This window comes from Oncorhynchus keta, unplaced genomic scaffold, assembly GCF_023373465.1.
Source record: "Oncorhynchus keta strain PuntledgeMale-10-30-2019 unplaced genomic scaffold, Oket_V2 Un_contig_954_pilon_pilon, whole genome shotgun sequence".
Lineage (NCBI taxonomy): Eukaryota > Metazoa > Chordata > Actinopteri > Salmoniformes > Salmonidae > Oncorhynchus > Oncorhynchus keta.
Genome location: NW_026290589.1, coordinates 72,853 through 93,216, shown reverse-complemented (window position 1 = coordinate 93,216; position 20,364 = coordinate 72,853). Strand labels below are relative to the sequence as shown.

At 44.5% G+C, this 20,364-nt stretch overlaps 1 protein-coding gene and 2 long non-coding RNA genes across 3 annotated transcripts; 2 read left to right on the top strand and 1 right to left on the bottom strand.

Annotated features, from left to right (window-relative positions):
- The first annotated feature begins 1,725 nt into the window (after positions 1 to 1,725).
- Positions 1,726 to 16,625, top strand: LOC127927130 (tripartite motif-containing protein 16-like). Its single transcript, XM_052512918.1, has 5 exons — positions 1,726 to 1,870; positions 7,924 to 8,157; positions 14,126 to 14,285; positions 14,411 to 14,470; positions 14,702 to 16,625. The coding sequence occupies exons 1-5, from the start codon at positions 1,787 to 1,789 to the stop codon at positions 15,208 to 15,210; spliced, it is 1,047 nt and encodes a 348-aa protein (XP_052368878.1). The 5' UTR covers positions 1,726 to 1,786; the 3' UTR covers positions 15,211 to 16,625.
- On the bottom strand, positions 16,591 to 18,091 carry LOC127927132 (uncharacterized). The gene is made up of 2 exons (XR_008126246.1): positions 17,732 to 18,091; positions 16,591 to 17,673 (listed from the first exon to the last, which is right to left on the bottom strand). It is a non-coding gene; the product is annotated as an uncharacterized LOC127927132 (long non-coding RNA).
- Positions 17,716 to 20,060, top strand: LOC127927134 (uncharacterized). Its single transcript, XR_008126248.1, has 3 exons — positions 17,716 to 17,837; positions 18,098 to 19,043; positions 19,114 to 20,060. It is a non-coding gene; the product is annotated as an uncharacterized LOC127927134 (long non-coding RNA).
- Positions 20,061 to 20,364: the final 304 nt, after the last annotated feature.

Genomic DNA, 20,364 nt, shown 5'->3' with positions numbered 1-20,364 from the left:
AAGTACTCAATATATTACAAACTGACCCTAGCACCCTGACACATAAACTACTGCAGCATATATACTGGAGGCTGAGACAGGAGGGGTCAGGAGACACTGTGGCCCCATCCGAGGACACCCCCGGACAGGGCCAAACAGGAAGGATATAACCCCACCCACTTTGCCAAAGCACAGCCCCCACACCACTAGAGGGATATAACTTACCATCCTGAGACAAGGCTGAGTATAGCCCACAAAGATCTCCGCCATGGCACAACCCAAGTTGGGGCGCCAACCCAGACAGGATGACCACATCAGTGAATCAACCCACTCAGGTGACGCACCCCTTCCAGGGACGGCATGAGAGAGCCCCAGTAAGCCAGTGACTCAGCCCCTGCAATAGGCCTAGAGGCAGAGAATCCCAGTGGAAAGAGGGGAACCGGCCAGGCAGAGACAGCAAGGGTGGTTCGTTGCTCCAGAGCCTTTCCGTTCACCTTCCCACTCCTGGGCCAGACTACACTCAATCATATGACCCACTGAAGAGATGAGTCTTCAGTAAAGACTTAAAGGTTGAGACCGAGTTTGCGTCTCTGACATGGGTAGGCAGACCGTTCCATAAAAATGAAGCTCTATAGGAGAAAGCCCTGCCTCCAGCTGTTTGCTTAGAAATTCTAGGGACAATTAGGAGGCCTGCGTCTTGTGACCGTAGCATACGTGTAGGTATGTACGGCAGGACCAAATCAGAGAGATAGGTAGGAGCAAGCCCATGTAATGCTTTGTAGGTTAGCAGTAAAACCTTGAAATCAGCCCTTGCTTTGACAGGAAGCCAGTGTAGAGAGGCTAGCACTGGAGTAATATGATCACATTTTTTTGGTTCTAGTCAGGAATCTAGCAGCCGTATTTAGCACTAACTGAAGTTTATTTAGTGCTTTAAAGTAGAGCATTGCAGTTGTCTAACCTAGAAGTGACAAAAGCATGGATACATTTTTCTGCATAATTTTTGGACAGAAAGTTTCTGATTTTTGCAATGTTACGATATGTTCTTCAAAAGAGAGATCAAGGTCCAGAGTAACACCGAGGTCCTTCACAGTTTTATTTGAGACGACTGTACAACCATTTAGATTAATTGTCGGATTCAACAGAAGATCTCTTTGTTTCTTGGGACCTAGAACAAGCATCTCTGTTTTGTCCGAGTTTAAAAGTAGAACGTTTGCAGCCATCCACTTCCTTATGTCTGAAACACATGCTTCTAGCAAGGGCAATTTTGGGGCTTCACCATGTTTCATTGAAATGTACAGCTGTGTGTCATCCGGATAGCAGTGAAAGTTAACATTATGTTTTCGAATGACATCCCCAAGAGGTAAAATATATAGTGAAAACAATAGTGGTCCCATAACGGAACCTTGAGGAACACCGAAATGTACAGTTGATTTGTCAGAGGACAAACCATTCACAGAGACAAACTGTGAATTCGATCCACAAATATGAACACAAACCTTGAGTATATAGATATGTTATCCCAGATTCTCCAAATGTGTCACCATTTTCTAAAGTCAAACACTATTATCATTCTGAATGGCCTTTTATGAGTCCAAAGTTCAGTCTCAACCCCTTGATACATGTAGGCCTACCATAAAAACTATAATGATTCACATAGCAACATAATATAATATTGTAAAGGGACTTCCTCAGGATTGGTGACCTTCCTCTCTGTGGGTCCTATGTCACATTACTATACTATTGATCTACTGGACTAATAAAGCTTGATAGCTCATTGAAGAGTGATTCTCCACAGAGGCAGCTGGGGATGAGTCAGCAGAAGGTCCAGCAGAGATTCCAGGAGAGAGAGAAGGAGCTGAAGGAGCTCCAACAGACTGTGAAGTCTTTCAAGGTGAGTATTGTTGACAAGAGGAGACACACCATTTCACTTCTCTCCTCCAGTCAGAGAGAGAGAGAGAGAGAGAGGGGCCCCTATCCAATCCCACTGACCCCACTGTTGGGAACAGGCTGTCTGGACCTCTTTCAGAGAATAGACTGGTTCATGTAACCAACTGGGCTGCCTCATCACATAACCACGAGTAACCGTGACTGACTCATGTCCCCTATACATTAAAATGGAACTGTCTCTCACTCTCAATTGAATTACATTAAAGGGCTTTATTGGCATGGAAATATATGTTTACATTGCCGAAGCAAGTGAAATAGACAAAAAACAAAAGTGAAATAAACAATCAGAAATGAACAGTAAATATTACACTTGGAAGTGATTTGGGGGGTGGGGGAGGGTCTATTAGAAGTTAGTAGGACTCTTCTATTTTCTCAGAAGTTCTGAGTTAGGTTGGAGGATTTAGAGTGGTGTAAAACGTGATTGAACACACTCCAGCACAGTAGGTGGCGCCATGCACCTTTAACGTTGGTTTTGGACCTCCATTATATCATAGAAGAAGAAGTTGGTCTGTGAGGGTTTTGTTGTTCCTGAGGAGGGCTACTATTCTTTTCTCTTTTGGTTTTCAAATATTTTCAGAATGTATTAAAGCCAAAGCTAAAGCTTCCCTAAACAATTCAATATATCAGTCAATATATTTTCTCTGTGATTTATTTTCTCTCCGTCAACCGTTCCATGTTATCTTTACCGTCTTGCCGGGCGGGCACTAGGACCCGGGGGAGGCTGCTGCTGCAGAGGCTGCTGCACCGCTCGTGACTGTCAGTCCTCCTTGTAGCTCATTGGTTAAGCTGTGGCTCGAGCCTGTTAACAGTTAACGGACATGTCGAGGCAGTGATGTGAATGTGTGGTAAGTTACAATAGAGAGAGAGACTTTTCACCACTATAGACTTTGGTCATAATCAAAGCTTTGTTAACCAATAGGTTTTTATGTGAGGCTGCCTGTAAGTTACAGTGTAACAGACGTTACTAACAGTAACGGTGTCTTTTAAATTCGACATAAGTTATGTGGCGATGATATCTAGTTAACGTTGTATTTAATGTAGTGTAATGACCTGACTAGATCATAAAGGAACAATTGTCCAGACAGAGGATTGAGTTACGAATTGACGGTTTATTACCAACTTCACACAGGCTACTCTTTGGCCTTAGCTCACGCCAAATAAATTAAAGATACCCCACAAGCCAATGGGGACCTTCTCTTGTGAAGCCCAGACGTAAGAGAGAGAACAAAGGCTAAACCTTAGCTTCCAATGCCCCGCCCCCTCCACGCCACTCCGCCAACCACCAGGATCACGGCATCAGAACATCCCAGGCATTCCTGTGATTGGCAGATAGCAGGTTGATTGGCATGTCGGACCCCGCAAACACTGGGATCTGGTAAGTACAACACAACCACCTACTAGTACACATAACACACAGCTGTCTGTGCGGGTCGCTACAGTAGTTTTACTATCTGTGCCAGGCTATAAATGACACAGATAATATCTTGTTAACGTTGTATTTAAGGTAGTTTTACTATCTGTGCCATGCTATAAATCCTCCAAGATGGCGTAGCAGTAAGTTGTCCTGTCGTCCTGTCTCCTGTATATATCGCGTCTTTTTCGTTTTTTTACATATTTTTCTTCGCATACCTCTTTAAAAACATTTTGCTAAATCTAAGCTCCCAAATACTCTCCTGCAACCCGCCTCACCCAATGTAGCTATTTTTCCTAAAGTATTTATATTTACTTCGGAACCGAAACCCCTCAACTGAAGCTAGCCAGCTAATCCACCAGCTATGCTAGCGGTCTTCAGCTAACCGGTCATCAGCTAACCTTTAGCTCTGAAAGCTCTCGCCAGTTCGAACAACGCGACTCTAACCATAACGGACCTATTTATTTTTCATCCCCGGATTCCCACCGCAAACGGAACATTTTTCAGCTGGATCTTCACAACTAGCTATCTAGCTAAACTGCAACCCCGGATGATTACCCCTGGCTAGCGTTTCCACCCACTTAGCTTGAAGATAGCCCGACCAGAGCACCTGTAGCACACCCCTGCTACCCTGTCTAGCCCGGGCCTACGAACTGTTACCTTGTTAGCACAGGCCTGCTAACCGTCTGAATCGCCGCGTCCCAAACACTCTCTGGACCCATATTTACTTTCTATCTCGTTTTGATTTTTAAATTGTTTATACCTTCCGGAAACCTGCCTCACCCATTGTGATACAGAATCGCTATTATTTTTTATAACACACTCAAGAACCTCCAGACGCTATCCAGCTAACTAGCAACAAGCTATTTAGTCATTGTTAGTTTTTTTTAACCTGGATAACACTCGCCAGTCCAGCTTCCCTGCCCATCCACCGCTGCCCCCTGGACACTGATCTCTTGGCTACATAGCTGATGCACGCTGGACTGTCCACGGTACTCCATTCTGCTTGTTTGTTTAATCTGTCGGCCCCGTTGCCTAGTCAACGCCATTTTACCTGCTGTTTGTTGTGCTAGCTGACTAGCTGTTGCTGTCTCACCTACTGTTTTAGCTAGCTTTCCCAATTCAACACCTGTGATTACTGTATGCCTCGCTGTATGTCTCTCTCAAATGTCAATATGCCTTGTATACTGTTGTTCAGGTTAGTGATCATTGTTTTAGTTCACAATGGAGCCCCTAGTTCAACTCCTCATACCCCTGTTACCTCCTTTGTCCCACCTCCCACACATGCGGTGACCTCACCCATTACAACCAGCATGTCCAGAGATACAACCTCTCTCATCATCACCCAGTGCCTGGGCTTACCTCCGCTGTACCCGTACCCCACCATACCCCTGTCTGCGCATTATGCCCTGAATATATTCTACCATGCCCAGAAACCTGCTCCTCTTATTCTCTGTCCCCAACGCTCTCGGCGACCAGTTTTGAAAGCCTTCAGCCGCACCCTCATACTACTCCTTCTCTGCTCCGCGGTGATGTGGAGGTAAACCCAGGCCCTGCATGTCCCCAGGCACCCTCATTTGTTGACTTCTGTGATCGAAAAAGTCTTGGTTTTATGCATGTCAACATCAGAAGCCTCCTCCCTAAGTTTGTTTTACTCACTGCTTTAGCACACTCTGCTAACCCTGATGTCCTTGCCGTGTCTGAATCTTGGATCAGGAAGGCCACCAAAATTCAGAGATTTCCATACCCAACTATAACATCTTCCGTCAAGATAGAACTGCCAAAGGGGGAGGAGTTGCAGTCCACTGCAGAGATAGCCTGCAAAGTAATGTCATACTTTCCAGGTCCATACCCAAACAGTTCGAACTACTAATTTTGAAAATTACTCTCTCCAGAAATAAGTCTCTCACTGTTGCCGCCCCCCTCAGCTCCCAGCTGTGCCCTGGACACCATTTGTGAATGGATCGCCCCCCATCTAGCTTCAGAGTTTGTTCTGTTAGGTGACCTAAACTGGGATATGCTTAACACCCCGGCAGTCCTACAATCTAAGATAGATGCCCTCAATCTCACACAAATCATCAAGGAACCCACCAGGTACAACCCTAACTCCGTAAACAAGGGTACCCTCATAGACGTCATCCTGACCAACTGGCCCTCCAAATACACCTCCGCTGTCTTCAACCAGGATCTCAGCGATCACTGCCTCATTGCCTGTATCTGCCACGGAGCCGCAGTCAAACGACCACCCCTCATCACTGTCAAACGCTCCCTAAAACACTTCTGTGAGCAGGCCTTTCTAATCGACCTGGCCCGGGTATCCTGGAAGGACATTGACCTCATCCCGTCAGTTGAGGATGCCTGATCATTCTTTAAAAGTAACTTCCTCACCATTTTAGATAAGCATGCTTTGTTCAAAACATGCAGAACCAAGAACAGATACAGCCCTTGGTTCACTCCAGACCTGACTGCCCTCAACCAGCACAAAAACATCCTGTGGCGGACTGCAATAGCATCGAATAGTCCCCACGATATGCAACTGTTCAGGGAAGTCAGGAACCAATACACGCAGTCAGTCAGGAAAGCTAAGGCCAGCTACTTCAGGCAGAAGTTTGCATCCTGTAGCTCCAACTCCAAAAAGTTCTGGGACACTGTGAAGTCCATGGAGAACAAGAGCACCTCCTCCCAGCTGCCCACTGCACTGAGGCTAGGTAACACGGTCACCACCAATAAATCCATGATTATCGAAAACTTCAATAAGCATTTCTCAACGGCTGGCCATGCCTTCCGCCTGGCTACTCCAACCTCGGCCAACAGCTCCGCCACCCCCGCAGCTCCTCGCCCAAGCCTCTCCAAGTTCTCCTTTACCCAAATCCAGATAGCAGATGTTCTGAAAGAGCTGCAAAACCTGGACCCGTACAAATCAGCTGGGCTTGACAATCTGGACCCTCTATTTCTGAAACTATCCGCCGCCATTGTCGCAACCCCTATTACCAGCCTGTTCAACCTCTCTTTCATATCGTCTGAGATCCCCAAGGATTGGAAAGCTGCCGCAGTCATCCCCCTCTTCAAAGGGGGAGTCACCCTGGACCCAAACTGTTACAGACCTATATCCATCCTGCCCTGCCTATCTAAGGTCTTCGAAAGCCAAGTCAACAAACAGGTCACTGACCATCTCGAATCCCACCGTACCTTCTCCGCTGTGCAATCTGGTTTCCGAGCCGGTCACAGGTGCACCTCAGCCACGCTCAAGGTACTAAACGATATCATAACCGCCATCGATAGAAGACAGTACTGTGCAACCGTCTTCATCGACCTTGCCAAGGCTTTCGACTCTGTCAATCACCATATTCTTATCGGCAGACTCAGTAGCCTCGGTTTTTCGGATGACTGCCTTGCCTGATTCACCAATTACTTTGCAGACAGAGTTCAGTGTGTCAAATCGGAGGGCATGCTGTCCGGTCCTCTGGCAGTCTCTATGGGGGTGCCACAGGGTTCAATTCTCGGGCCGACTCTTTTCTCTGTATATAACAATGATGTTGCTCTTGCTGCGGGCGATTCCCTGATCCACCTCTACGCAGACGACACCATTCTATATACTTTCGGCCCGTCATTGGACACTGTGCTATCTAACCTCCAAACGAGCTTCAATGCCATACAACACTCCTTCCGTGGCCTGGTGGGCTGTTCTGCTGGCTTCTCTGTGGGGGTGGCCACCTCTCTAGTGGGTTGTTCTCTGTCACACGCCGTCCCCCTCACCCTCTCCTCCATCCCCCTCAACCTCTCCTCCACCAGCAGCCTGATCCTCACCTCCAGCATTCCGCGTCTGGTTAAGGGGCTGTTGTTGTGCTGGACTGTTGTCTGGGTCTGTGCTGACTGAAGTGTAATTACCTGCTGTTCCAGCTCCACCTGCCTTACCTCCAGCTGGGTGAATTTGTCCTTCATTTCAATGATTTTCCATAAGGAGCTTCATTTTGTAATCTTTTCTTGCTTTATCATTCTTTACATGCAAAGGGTACTGTATTTGAATTACCTCTGAACAGCGAGAGGGAGCTTCTAAGGCCTCTCCATTTGGTTGGGGTAGACTGTGTGACTCTCCTGCCATTGTTGGGCTAATGGGCTTTGACACCTCTCACTTAACACGTCAGTGCTAGTTGAAGCTGTATCAAGCTTGGCTGAATTATGTTATAATTCAGTCCTTATAAAGTAATGTTGTGTATTTTTCTTCTTGGCTTTTGGAGATAAAATATAGTTTCAGACTAAACATTACTCACTCAGTTCCAGGTTGGATGGTGTTTTCAGGTTTCTGTTGTTTTCCAGAGAATTTGCTGTATAGAGAAATAAATCTTGGTAGTTGTGAACCTTCCAGGTGATTCCGTAATTCCGTCCAAAATCAGGTTGTAGCTTTTAAGTTTTGATTTGAAGTAGGGGTTATGTTGTAGAGGGTAGAATCCAGTATGTGTTCCAGACAAAAAAAATCCAAGTTTATCTAACTCCTAATCTATCTTTTTTTAAGAAAAAGCTGAAAAATGCAGGAGCTCATCTGATCCTGACCTGTACTCTCTCTCTCTCTCTCTCTCTCTCTCCAGCGCTCTGCACAGTCAGCAGTGGAGGACAGTGATCAGATCTTTACTGAGCTGATCCGCTCCATTGAGAGAAGGAGCTCTGAGGTGAAGGAGCTGATCAGAGCCCAAGAGAAGGCTCAAGTGAGTCAAGCTGAAGGACTCCTGGAGCAACTGAAGCAGGAGATAGCTGAGCTGAGGAAGAGAAGCACTGAGCTGGAGCAGCTCTCACACACAGAAGATCACATCCATTTCCTCCAGGTAGCTAAACTGTCTTGTTACATGTGATATGAAATTAACTTCATGTGAAACTATTCATCTCAATCATTATGTTGTCCTGTGTGTCTCTCCCTCTCTGTCCCTCTCTCTCCGTCTGTCCGTCCCTCTCTGTCTGTCCGTCCCTCTCTCTCTGTCCGTCCCTCTCTGTCTGTCCGTCCCTCTCTCTCTGTCCGTCCCTCTCTCTCTCCCCCTCTCTCTCCGTCCCTCTCTCTCTATCTGTCCCTCTCTCTCTCTCTCTGTCCCTCTCTCTCTCTCGGTCCGTCCCTCTCTCTCTCTCTCTCTCTCTCTCTCTGTCTGTCCCTCTCCCTCGCGCTATCCGTCCGTCCATCTCTCTCTCTCTCTGTCCGTCCCCCTCTCTGTCTCTCTGTCCGTCCCTCTCTTGCTCTCTCTCTCTCTGTCCGCCCCTCTCTCGCTCTGTCCGCCCCTCTCTCACTCTGTCCATCCCTCTCTCTCTGTCCGTCCCTCTCTCTCTCTGTCAGTCCCTCTCTCTCTCTGTCCGTCCCTCTCTCTCTCTGTCCGTCCCTATCTCTTTCTGTCCGTCCCTCTCTCTCTCTGTCTGTCTCTCTCTCTCTCTTTCCGCCCCTCCCTCTCTCTGTCCATCCCTCTCTCTCTCTGTCCGTCCCTCTCTCTCAATTCAATTCAATTCAAGGGGCTTTATTGGCATGGGAAACATGTGTTAACATTGCCAAAGCAAGTGAGGTAGATTATATATAAAGTGAATATATAAAGTGAAATAAACAATAAAAATGAACAGTAAACATTACACATAGAGAAGTTTCAAAACAATAAAGACATTACAAATGTCATATTATATATATACAGTGTTTTAACAATGTACAAATGGTAAAGGACACAAGATAAAATAAATAAGCATAACTATGGTTTGTATTTACAATGGTGTTTGTTCTTCACTGGTTGCCCTTTTCTTGTGGCAACAGGTCACAAATATTGCTGCTGTGATGGCACACTGTGGGATTTCACCCTGTAGATATGGGAGTTTTTCAAAATTGGATTTGTTTTCTAATTCTTTGTGGATCTCTGTAATCTGTGGGAAATATGTCTCTCTAATATGGTCATACATTGGGCAGGAGGTTAGGAAGTGCAGCTCAGTTTCCACCTCATTTTGTGGGCAGTGTGCACATAGCCTGTCTTCTCTTGAGAGCCATGTCTGCCTACGGCTGTCTTTCTCAATAGCAAGGCTATGCTCACTGAGTCTGTACATAGTCAAATCTTTCCTTAATTTTGGGTCATTCACAGTGGTCAGGTGTTCTGCCGCTGTGTACTCTCTGTGTAGGGCCAAATAGCATTCTAGTTTGCTCTATTGTTTTGTTAATTCCCTTGGTAGATAATGCATCGATGTGTCTGCTTGGGGGGGATATATACGGCTGTGATTATAATCGAAGAGAATTCCCTTGGTAGATAATGCGGTCTACATTTGATTGTGAGGAATTCTAGATCAGGTGAACAAAAGGACTTGAGTTCCTGTATGTTGTTGTGACCACACCACGTCTCATTAACCATAAAGCATACGCCCCGCCCCTCTTCTTACCAGAAAGATGTTTGTTTCTGTCGGCGCGATGCGTGGAGAAACCAGCGGGCTGCACCGACTCCGATAGCGTCTCTCCAGTGAGCCATGTTTTCGTGAAGCAAAGAACGTTACAGTCCCTGATGTCCCTCTGGAATGCTACCCTTGCTCGGATTTCATCAACCTTGTTGTCAAGAGACTGGACATTGGCGAGTAGAATGCTAGGGAGTGGTGCACGATGTGCCCGTTCGTTTGCCTCTTTTACGACGTCGTTGTTTTGGGTCGCAGGCTGGGATCCATTCTGTTGTCCTGGGTGAAAGGCAGAACACAGGATCCGCTTCGCGAAAGTCATATTCTTGGTCGTACTGATGGTGAGTTGACGCTGCTCTTATGTTCAGTAGTTGTTCTCGACTGTATGTAATGAAACCTAAGATGACCTGGGGTACTAATGTAAGAAATAACATGTAAAAAAAAAAACTGCATAGCGAAGCGAGGCGGCCATCTCTGTCGGCGCCGGAAGTGAGCCCTCTCCTGTACTCCCTGTTCACCCACGACTGCGTGGCCACGCACGCCTCCAACTCAATCATCAAGTTTGCGGACGACAAAACAGTGGTAGGCTTGATTACCAAATAACGATGAGACGGCCTACAGGGAGGAGGTGAGGGCCCTTGGAGTGTGGTGTCAGGAAAATAACCTCACACTCAACGTCAACAAAACTAAGGAGATGATTTTGGACTTCAGGAAACAACAGAGGGAACACCCCCCTATCCACATCGATGGAACAGTAGTGGAGAGGGTAGTAAGTTTTATGTTCCTCGGCGTACACATCACAGACAAACTGAATTGGTCCACCCACACAGACAGCATCGTGAAGAAGGCCGCAGGAGGCTGAAGAAATTTGGCTTGTCACCAAAAGCACTCACAAACTTCTACGGATGCACAATCGAGAGCATCCTGTCGGGCTGTATCACCGCCTGGTACGGCAATTGCTCCACCCACAACCGTAAGGCTCTCCAGAGGGTAGTGAGGTCTGCACAACGCATCACCGGGGGCAAACTACCTGCCCTCCAGGACACCTACACCACCCGATGTCACAGGAAGGCCATAAAGATCATCAAGGACAGCAACCACCCGAGCCACTGCCTGTTCACCCCACTATCGTCCAGAAGGCGAGGTCAGTACAGGTGCATCAAAGCTGGGACCGAGAGACTGAAAAACAGTTTCTATCTCAAGGCCATCAGACTGTTAACCTGTTACTCCTACCCCCTACTTTTTCGAACATTCTGTTAAAAATCGCGCAACATTTCAGCGCCCTGTTACTCAGGCCAGGAATATAGTATATGCATATGATTAGTATGTGTGGATAGAAAACACTCAGACGTTTATAAAACTGGTTAAATCACGGCTGTGAATGTATGCACACATGACTGTAAGTCGCTTTGGATAAAAGCGTCTGCTAAATGGCATATATTATTATTATTATTATTATAACAGAACATGCGTTTCATCGAAAAGTGCAGGAAAATCTGATCACTGAAAATGGAAAAATATATCCATCCGCCACTTCAACCCATTGTTATGGGCGAACGACATTAAATGGGGCTGAGGTTGCAGTACCTACAGCTTCCACACGATGTCAACAGTCTTGTCATTTGCCAATTCTTCGTTTCTTGGTCAAACGAACAAGAGACAGGCTTTTTCTTCAGGTCTCCGACCGGATATTTTGGTTGAGAAATACCCGGACATTATTTCCAGACGGACCCCTATAGAAAACACTTCGTCTCGTGATTAATTTGATCGCTTATTAACGTTTACTAATACCTAAAGTTGCATTACAAAAGTATTTAGAAGTGTTTTTTGAAAGTTTATCGTCAACTTTTTTAATTTTAAAAAACGTTATAAGACGCTATTTTTTCCGTTTATCACACAGTCTTCATAGATCGATATCTAGGCTATATATGGACCGATTTAATCGAAAAAAAGACCCAATAGTGATTATGGGACATCTAGGAGTGCCAACAAAGAAGATGGTCAAAGGTAATGAATGTTTTATATTTTATTTGTGCGGTTTGTGTAGCGACGACTATGCTAATTCTTTTGTTTACGTCCCCTGCGGGTCTTTTGGGGTGTTACATGCTATTAGATAATAGCTTCTCATGCTTTTGCCGAAAAGCATTTTAAAAATCTGACTTGTTGCCTGGATTCACAACGAGTGTAGCTTTAATTCAATACCCTGCATGTGTATTTTAATGAACGTTTGAGTTTTAACTAATACTATTAGCATTTAGCGTAGCGCATTTGCATTTCCAGATCTCTAGATGGGACGCCTGCGTGCCAGGTAGGAGCAAGAGGTTAAGCAGCCACCACTAACATTGAGTGGCTGCTGCCAACACACTGACTCAACTCCAGCCACTTTAATAATGGGAATTGATGGGAATTGATGTAAAATATATCACTAGCCACTTTAAACAATGCTACTTAATATAATGTTTACATACCCTACATTGTTTATCTCATATGTATATGTATATACTGTACTCGATACCATCTACTGCATCTTGCCTATGCTGCTCTGTACCATCACTCATTCACATATCTTTATGTACATATTCTTTATCCCTGTGATAAACATGTGTCTTGGTGAGAGGTGTAGGAATCAGGTGCAGGAGAACAGGGATGTCTGAGAAGCGTGTTTAATAATATAGTCCACCAATACAAACGGCACAGAAAAAAATCTCGTGCACACGGAGAAACACGGAGGAACAAACACAGTTCCGACACTTTACATAGACGTGCGAAAAAAACAACAAACATCAAATACTTAAATAATCTAATCAGCACGAATTACGGCAGGAAATCAAAGCAATTGAAAACCAGGTGTGAAAAGGAACACAGACAAAACAACCAGAAAAAGAAAAAGCGAGATAAATATTCGTGTTGTTGATTGTTTAGTGTTTTCCAATTTTCCCAGAAGTGGTTAGAGTCTATGGATTCTTCAATTGCATTGAGCTGATTTCTGACGTGCTGTTCCTTCTTTTTCCGTAGTGTATTTCTGTATTGTTTTAGTGATTCACCATAGTGAAGGCGTAGACTCAGGTTTTCCGGGTCTCTATGTTTTTGGTTGGACAGGTTTCTCAATTTCTTTCTTAGATTTTTGCATTCTTCATCAAACCATTTGTCATTGTTGTTAATTTTCTTCGGTTTTCTATTTAAGATTTTTAGAGGGAAGCAGGGAAGCTAAGAGGTCAAATATACTTGTTGAGATTTTCTACTGCCAAGTTTACAACTTCACTATTACAGTGGAATGTTTTACCCAGGAAATTGTCTAAAAGGGATTGAATTTGTTGTTGCCTAATTGTTTTTTGGTAGGTTTTCAAACTGCATTCCTTCCATCTATAGCATTTCTTAATGTTACTCAGTTCCTTTGGCTTCGATGCCTCATGATTGAGTATTGCTCTGTTTAAGTAGACTGTGATTATGCTGTGGTCTGATAGGGGTGTCAGTGGACTGACTGTGAACGCTCTGAGAGACTCTGGGTTGAGATCAGTGATAAAGTAGTCTACAGTACTACTGCCAAGAGATGAGCTATATGTGTACCTATCATAGGAGGCCCCTCAAAGCCTACCATTGACTATGTACATACCCAGCTTGCGACAGAGCTGTCGGAGTTGTGACCCGTTTTTGTTGGTTATGTTGTCATAGTTGTGTCTAGGGGGGCATATGTGGGAGGGAATGCTGTCACCTCCAGGCAGGTGTTTGTCCCCCTGTGTGCTGAGGGTGTCAGGTTCTTGTCCGGTTCTGGCATTTAGGTCGCCACAGACTAGTATATGTCCCTGGGCCTGGATGATATAGTGAAGGATTTTTGTTCCATAGAGTGTCCAATGTTGTTGGTCGTGGTTTGGCCTCAGGCCAGTAAGTGTGAGCAGAGCCTGCTGAGCATCTGGTACATGCCATTGGCTTGGGCGAGTGTGAGAGTGGGGGTTGGGACTGTTTGCCCGCTCACTACCTGGGCGTATGCGTGGCTTCCATGTTGAGGCCCTCTAATTCTTTAATTTGGTGAAAGTCCAGCTGAAACAGTTTGGGGTTACCCTGTACAAGTACTGTTCCGGACATATAGAGGTTTATATTAGTCCTCGTTGTCAAGTATTCTGAGTTTCCACCCCTCTCTGTGCTTCTCTCTCTCTCTCTCTGTCCGTCCCTCTCTCTCTCTGTGTCCGTCCCTCTCTCTCTCTGTCCGTCCCTCTCTCTCTCTCTGTCCGTCCCTCTCTCTTTCTCTCTCTGTGTGTATCTCTCTCTATCGGTCCCTCTCTCTTTCTCTCTCTCTCTCTTTCTATCTCTCTCTATCCCTCCCTCTCTCTCTGTCCCTCTCTCTCTGTCTCTCTCTGTCCCTCCTCTCTCTCTCTCTCTCTCTCTCTCTCTCTCCAGAGTTATCAGTCTCTCTCCAGTATCAGTGTATCTTCAGACTTACCCAGCATGGTGGTCCGTCCTCTTCAGTACTTTGGAGATGTGAGTCAGACTGTGTCTGAACTGAGAGAGAAACTAGAATACTTCCTTAAAGGAGAATGGACCAAGATCTCCACTACAGGTGTGTTGAAAACAATAAGAACATCAACTTTAGACCATTGAAAGTTCCCTACTAGTCATATACATGTGGAATATGGTCTGATGATAACATTCCCTCTCTCTGTCAATGTGTTTGTGTGTCTGTAGTGAATATAGTGGGTGTTGTACTGCCTCCAGAGCCCAAGACCAGAGAACAGTTGTTACAATGTGAGTCTCTTTATTGTGAAGTAACTAACAGTCTCTTTTTACTGACACTCCTAACAATCCCTCTAGAAATATATAGCAATAGTAGATCTAATCAAAGACTGGGTATCTATCTGACTCCTCATATTTCTCTGATTTGATCTCTGCTGTGCTCTAATCAAAGACAGGGTAGATACAGTATCTGACTTAACTTATTGTTCTGACTCCCCTCATTGGTCTCTGCTCTTCTCCCAGATTCCTGTCAGCTCACACTGGACCCAAACACAGCAGACACACACCTCTCTCTGTCTAAAGGGAACCGAAAGGTGACCAATACAGGCCAAGTCCAACCATATCCTGACCATCCAGACAGATTCACCAACTGGTGTCAGGTTCTGTGTAGAGAGGGTCTGTCTGGATGCTGTTACTGGGAGGTGAAGTGGACTGGTTATGTTGTTACAGCTGTCTCATATAAAGACATCAGCAGAACAGAGGATGATGGTGGATTTGGATACAATAACAAGTCCTGGAGTTTAGAGTGCTATAGAGGTGATTATTGTTTCAGACACAATAATGTTGAGACTAAAGTATCAGGCCCTCAGTCCTCCAGAGTAGGAGTGTACCTGGATCACAAGGCAGGTACTCTGTCCTTCTACAGTGTCTCTGACACAATGACCCTCCTCCACAGAGTCCAGACCACATTCACTCAGCCCCTCTATCCTGGGATTCATCTCTCTGGTACTGCTGAGCTGGTTAAACTGTAGTAGGGTTCACATAGATACTAGTCATGCTGGTGTAGTCTATAGCTGAGCTGGTTAAACTGTAGTAGGGTCCACATAGATACTAGTCATGCTGGTGTAGTCTATAGCTGAGCTGGTTAAACTGTAGTAGGGTCCACATAGATACTAGTCATGCTGGTGTAGTCTATAGCTGAGCTGGTTAAACTGTAGTAGGGTCCACATAGATACTAGTCATGCTGGTGTAGTCTATAGCTGAGCTGGTTAAACTGTAGTAGGGTCCACATAGATACTAGTCATGCTGGTGTAGTCTACAGCTGAGCTGGTTAAACTGTAGTAGGGTCCACATAGATACTAGTCATGCTGGTGTAGTCTATAGCTGAGCTGGTTAAACTGTAGTAGGGTCCACATAGATACTAGTCATGCTGGTGTAGTCTATAGCTGAGCTGGTTAAACTGTAGTAGGGTCCACATAGATACTAGTCATGCTGGTGTAGTCTATAGCTGAGCTGGTTAAACTGTAGTAGGGTCCACATAGATACTAGTCATGCTGGTGTAGTCTATAGCTGAGCTGGTTAAACTGTAGTAGGGTTCACATAGATACTAGTCATGCTGGTGTAGTCTATAGCTGAGCTGGTTAAACTGTAGTAGGGTCCACATAGATACTAGTCATGCTGGTGTAGTCTATAGCTGAGCTGGTTAAACTGTAGTAGGGTCCACATAGATACTAGTCATGCTGGTGTAGTCTATAGCTGAGCTGGTTAAACTGTAGTAGGGTCCACATAGATACTAGTCATGCTGGTGTAGTCTATAGCTGAGCTGGTTAAACTGTAGTGGGGTCCACATAGATACTAGTCATGCTGGTGTAGTCTATAGCTGAGCTGGTTAAACTGTAGTAGGGTCCACATAGATACTAGTCATGCTGGTGTAGTCTATAGCTGAGCTGGTTAAACTGTAGTAGGGTCCACATAGATACTAGTCATGCTGGTGTAGTCTATAGCTGAGCTGGTTAAACTGTAGTAGGGTCCACATAGATACTAGTCATGCTGGTGTAGTCTATAGCTGAGCTGGTTAAACTGTAGTAGGGTCCACATAGATACTAGTCATGCTGGTGTAGTCTATAGCTGAGCTGGTTAAACTGTAGTAGGGTCCACATAGATACTAGTCATGCTGGTGTAGTCTATAGCTGAGCTGGTTAAACTGTAGTAGGGTCCACATAGATACTAGTCATGCTGGTGTAGTCTATAGCTGAGCTGGTTAAACTGTAAACTGATTTGTTATTAATTCAAATTCAATACAATGTTTTAATCTTGTACATTTCCATGAATCATGATGTCTGGTGTTGATGTATATTGGTTGTCATTCAGAACCATTGATATGTTTTCTCAGTTGGTTCTCTGTCTCTATGTAATTCTCCTCAGTATCATTGATCAGCTTGTTGGCTCGGTCCTAATTGATGTGTTCTCTGTCACCTGGAGCTGCATGGAAAATGGTCCAGGAACTAAAGGACAATTCAGGACTAGTCAGCCCACTACAAGCTGGTATCACTTACTTTCTACTAAACTATATGGTCTGGTTTCCCAGACACAGATTAATCCTAGTCCTGGACTAAACAGTATGTTCAATGTAGATGTCCAGGAAACCGGCCCTAAATGTGTCATCTTTCATCCTCCCATACTGCTCAGTCCAGCAACATTAAACCTGTCCAGCAGATGGTGCTGTTGAACAAACAATAAAACCAGCAGATATCTTGACTTGCCACTCAGTATATCAGTAATGTTCAGAATAGTACTTTAATATCATTGGAGATTGATGGGTCTTTTTAATCCACTATCCAGAGTCAGGAACAGATGAAGTTAGGTCTGCTACTGTTCAGTGATTAAATATGATTTATGGTGATGGGAAATAATAAACACTCAACTTCATCTAGTAATAGTTTTCCTTTGTTATTTATTCCAAGGTGTGTCTTTAACTTGTAAATGTATTGTGTGGAGGTGAGCTAGTGGTGTGGCTGATAGAATAGAATGAAAAGGGAAGAGAGGAGTGAAGGGCTGTTCTAGAAACCAGATGAGGAAGAGGAAGATGTTCAGGGAATTACTGTCTCTGTTCCAAATGGTTCCCTATTCCCTACGTAGTGCACTACGGTGCTTCTGACCAGGTCTAAAGTAGTGTTCTACGTAGGAATAGGGCGTAGATTTATTACAATATCATGCTTTAGTGTTTGGCACAAAAATATATTAGATCTCCACCCCCCCACTTCCTGTCTGTCATCCCCCAGTTCTGTTAAGACTTCCTCTCATTGAACTGGGCCTCATTCTAAATGGTCACTTTGTATTGATAGTCCATACTGGTCTTTACTATGGTTCTACATACAGTATTTGTATTGATAGTCCATACTGGGCTTTACTATGGTTCTACATACAGTATCTGGACCTGAAAGAGACTGCAGTGTGCTCCAGTCTCCAGCAGGGGGCAGTAAAACCCTATGGACCTGAAAGGGAATGCAGTGTGCTCGAGTCTCCAGCAGGGGGCAGTAAAACCCTATGGACCTGAAAGGGACTGCAGTGTGCTCCAGTCTCCAGCAGGGGGCAGTAAAACCCTATGGACCTGAAAGGGACTGCAGTGTGCTCCAGTCTCCAGCAGGGGGCAGAAAAAGTGAGGAGTAAAAATCAAAGTGCATTTTCATTGATGTTTCCACGGAGACATGAATCATATCCACGAGGCACCAAACTGAAGAATATGAACTGAAACACGAAGGAACTAACTGAACTAAAATAATTATGTTGCTAAATGTTTTGCTAAAGTGTTCTCTAACAAATAAAATCAAACAATGCTTATTAAGTATTCAACATTATTTTAACGCAAGTCTGTTTCCACATGCAATCAGCCTGTAACGTCTTGTATGATCTCATCAGGTAAAGGTGTGTCAAATGGAAGGGAAAGTCTCCCCACTGAGAGGAAAACATCACTGGTCCACCTCTGCATCAGGTCAGCTATGTTGATCAGTACTGTCCCAGGGATGCTGGGAGCAGAGATGAACTCCCCTGACCTGGTACCACCTATGGAGTTGTCATTTTAATATCAGTTTAACCCCATTACTGCTATAACACATAAACCATGTTAATAGAATGAAATGGATCCAGGTTCCATTTATTCTACATTCGATTTACTGCCAGTGGAACACTTCTCCAAAGTGGTCTGAAATCAAGATGACTGCAGGTCTGAATCCTAAACTAATAATATACTGACCAGCAGGAGAGGACAGTGGAGGAAATGGTGAGGGACAGGAATGATATACTGACCAGCAGGAGAGGACAGTGGAGGAAATGGTGAGGGACAGGAATGATATACTGACCAGCAGGAGAGGACAGTGGAGGAAATGGTGAGGGACAGGAATGATATACTGACCAGCAGGAGAGGACAGTGGAGGAAATGGTGAGGGACAGGAATGATATACTGACCAGCAGGAGAGGACAGTGGAGGAAATGGTGAGGGACAGTCTGATACTACATCACTATATACTGTATACTATTCAGGTACAGCACTATATACTGTATACTATTCAGATACATCACTATATACTGTATACTATTCAGGTTCAGGTACTATATACTATTAAGGTTCAGGTACATCACTATATACTGTATACTATTCAGGAACAACACTATATACTGTATACTATTCAGGTACAGCACTATATACTGTATACTATTCAGGTACATCACTATATACTGTATACTATTCAGGTACATCACTATATACAATGTACTATTCAGGTACATCACTATATACTGTATACTATTCAGGTACAACATGGAGTTAGAACAGCCAGATAGACCAGTGATCCATGAACCTAGAAAGGTCTCATTATTACTAAGAGACTAGTTAAAAGCAGAGATACTGTAGACCAGTGATCCATGAACCTAGAAAGGTCTCATTATCACTAAGAGACCAGTTAAAAGCAGAGATACTGAGGCTCGGGGCCTTAGATATCCTAGACAAAAGTATAAGATGCCTACTGAATGGGTCCACTCACTAGTAATGGTGGAGAAGAAGACGACTCTCTCAGACTGTGTATGGATCCAACAGAGATAAACAAGCATGTAAAAGGGAACCCTTCCTGTTGCCTACCAGAGGGGAGATATTCAGGGACATAACAGGGGAGAACAGGGGAGAGCGAGCGGTCGCATCCGCACTTCGGTCCGCAGGTAGTATTACTTTTCATTACTTTTCATTACATTTCATTATAGTACAACGGTTTGATTTGTCTAATCTTAGCAATTTCTTCTTAGCTAGCTACATAGCCGTCTTTGTATCAAAGATAATTGCGTAATTATCGTATTTCGTCGTCCTAACGTAGTCTACTGCCCAGCAGCTAGCCACATAGCTACGTCCACCGTATAGCAGCACCGTAGAAACTATTACACTCAACTGAACGACTTGATTAGTGTAGTGTTAGCTAGCTACATAGTTGTCTTTGCTGTCTTCGTATCCAAGATAATTGTGTAGTTTAGAGTGTGTAGTCTTAGAGTGATAATCTTAATTTACCGAGGTTAGCTAGCCAGCTATTTGTCGTCCTTAACGTAGGAGACACTGCTAGCTAGCTAACAGCTAGCCAACATCTACCGAATTAACTTCCCACTCAACAACCCGGTCGCATTCTACTTCGCTCCACAGGTAGTATCACATTTTCATTTAATTTCATTACAGCACAACGGTTTGATTTGCTTGATCGTAGCTAGCTACATAGCTAGCTACATAGCCGTCCTTGTATCAAAGATAATTGTGTAGTCTAGAGCGATTTTCTAGGTTAGCTAGCCAGCTATTGTCGTTCTTTTAACGCAACGTAATGTAATCAACACTGCTAGCTAGCCAGCTAGCCCCGAATAGCTGCACTGTAGAAACTATTACACTCAACGGAACGACTTGATTAGTGTAGTGTCAACAACGCAGCCACTGCCAGCTAGCCTACTTCAGCAGTACTGTATCATTTTAATAATTTTAGTCAATAAGATTCTTGCTACGTAAGCTTAACTTTCTGAACATTCGAGACGTGTAGTTCACTTGTCATTCCAATCTCCTTGCATTAGCGTAGCCTCTTCTGTAGCCTGTCAACTATGTGTCTGTCTATCCCTGTTCTCTCCTCTCTGCACAGACCATACAAACGCTCCACACCGCGTGG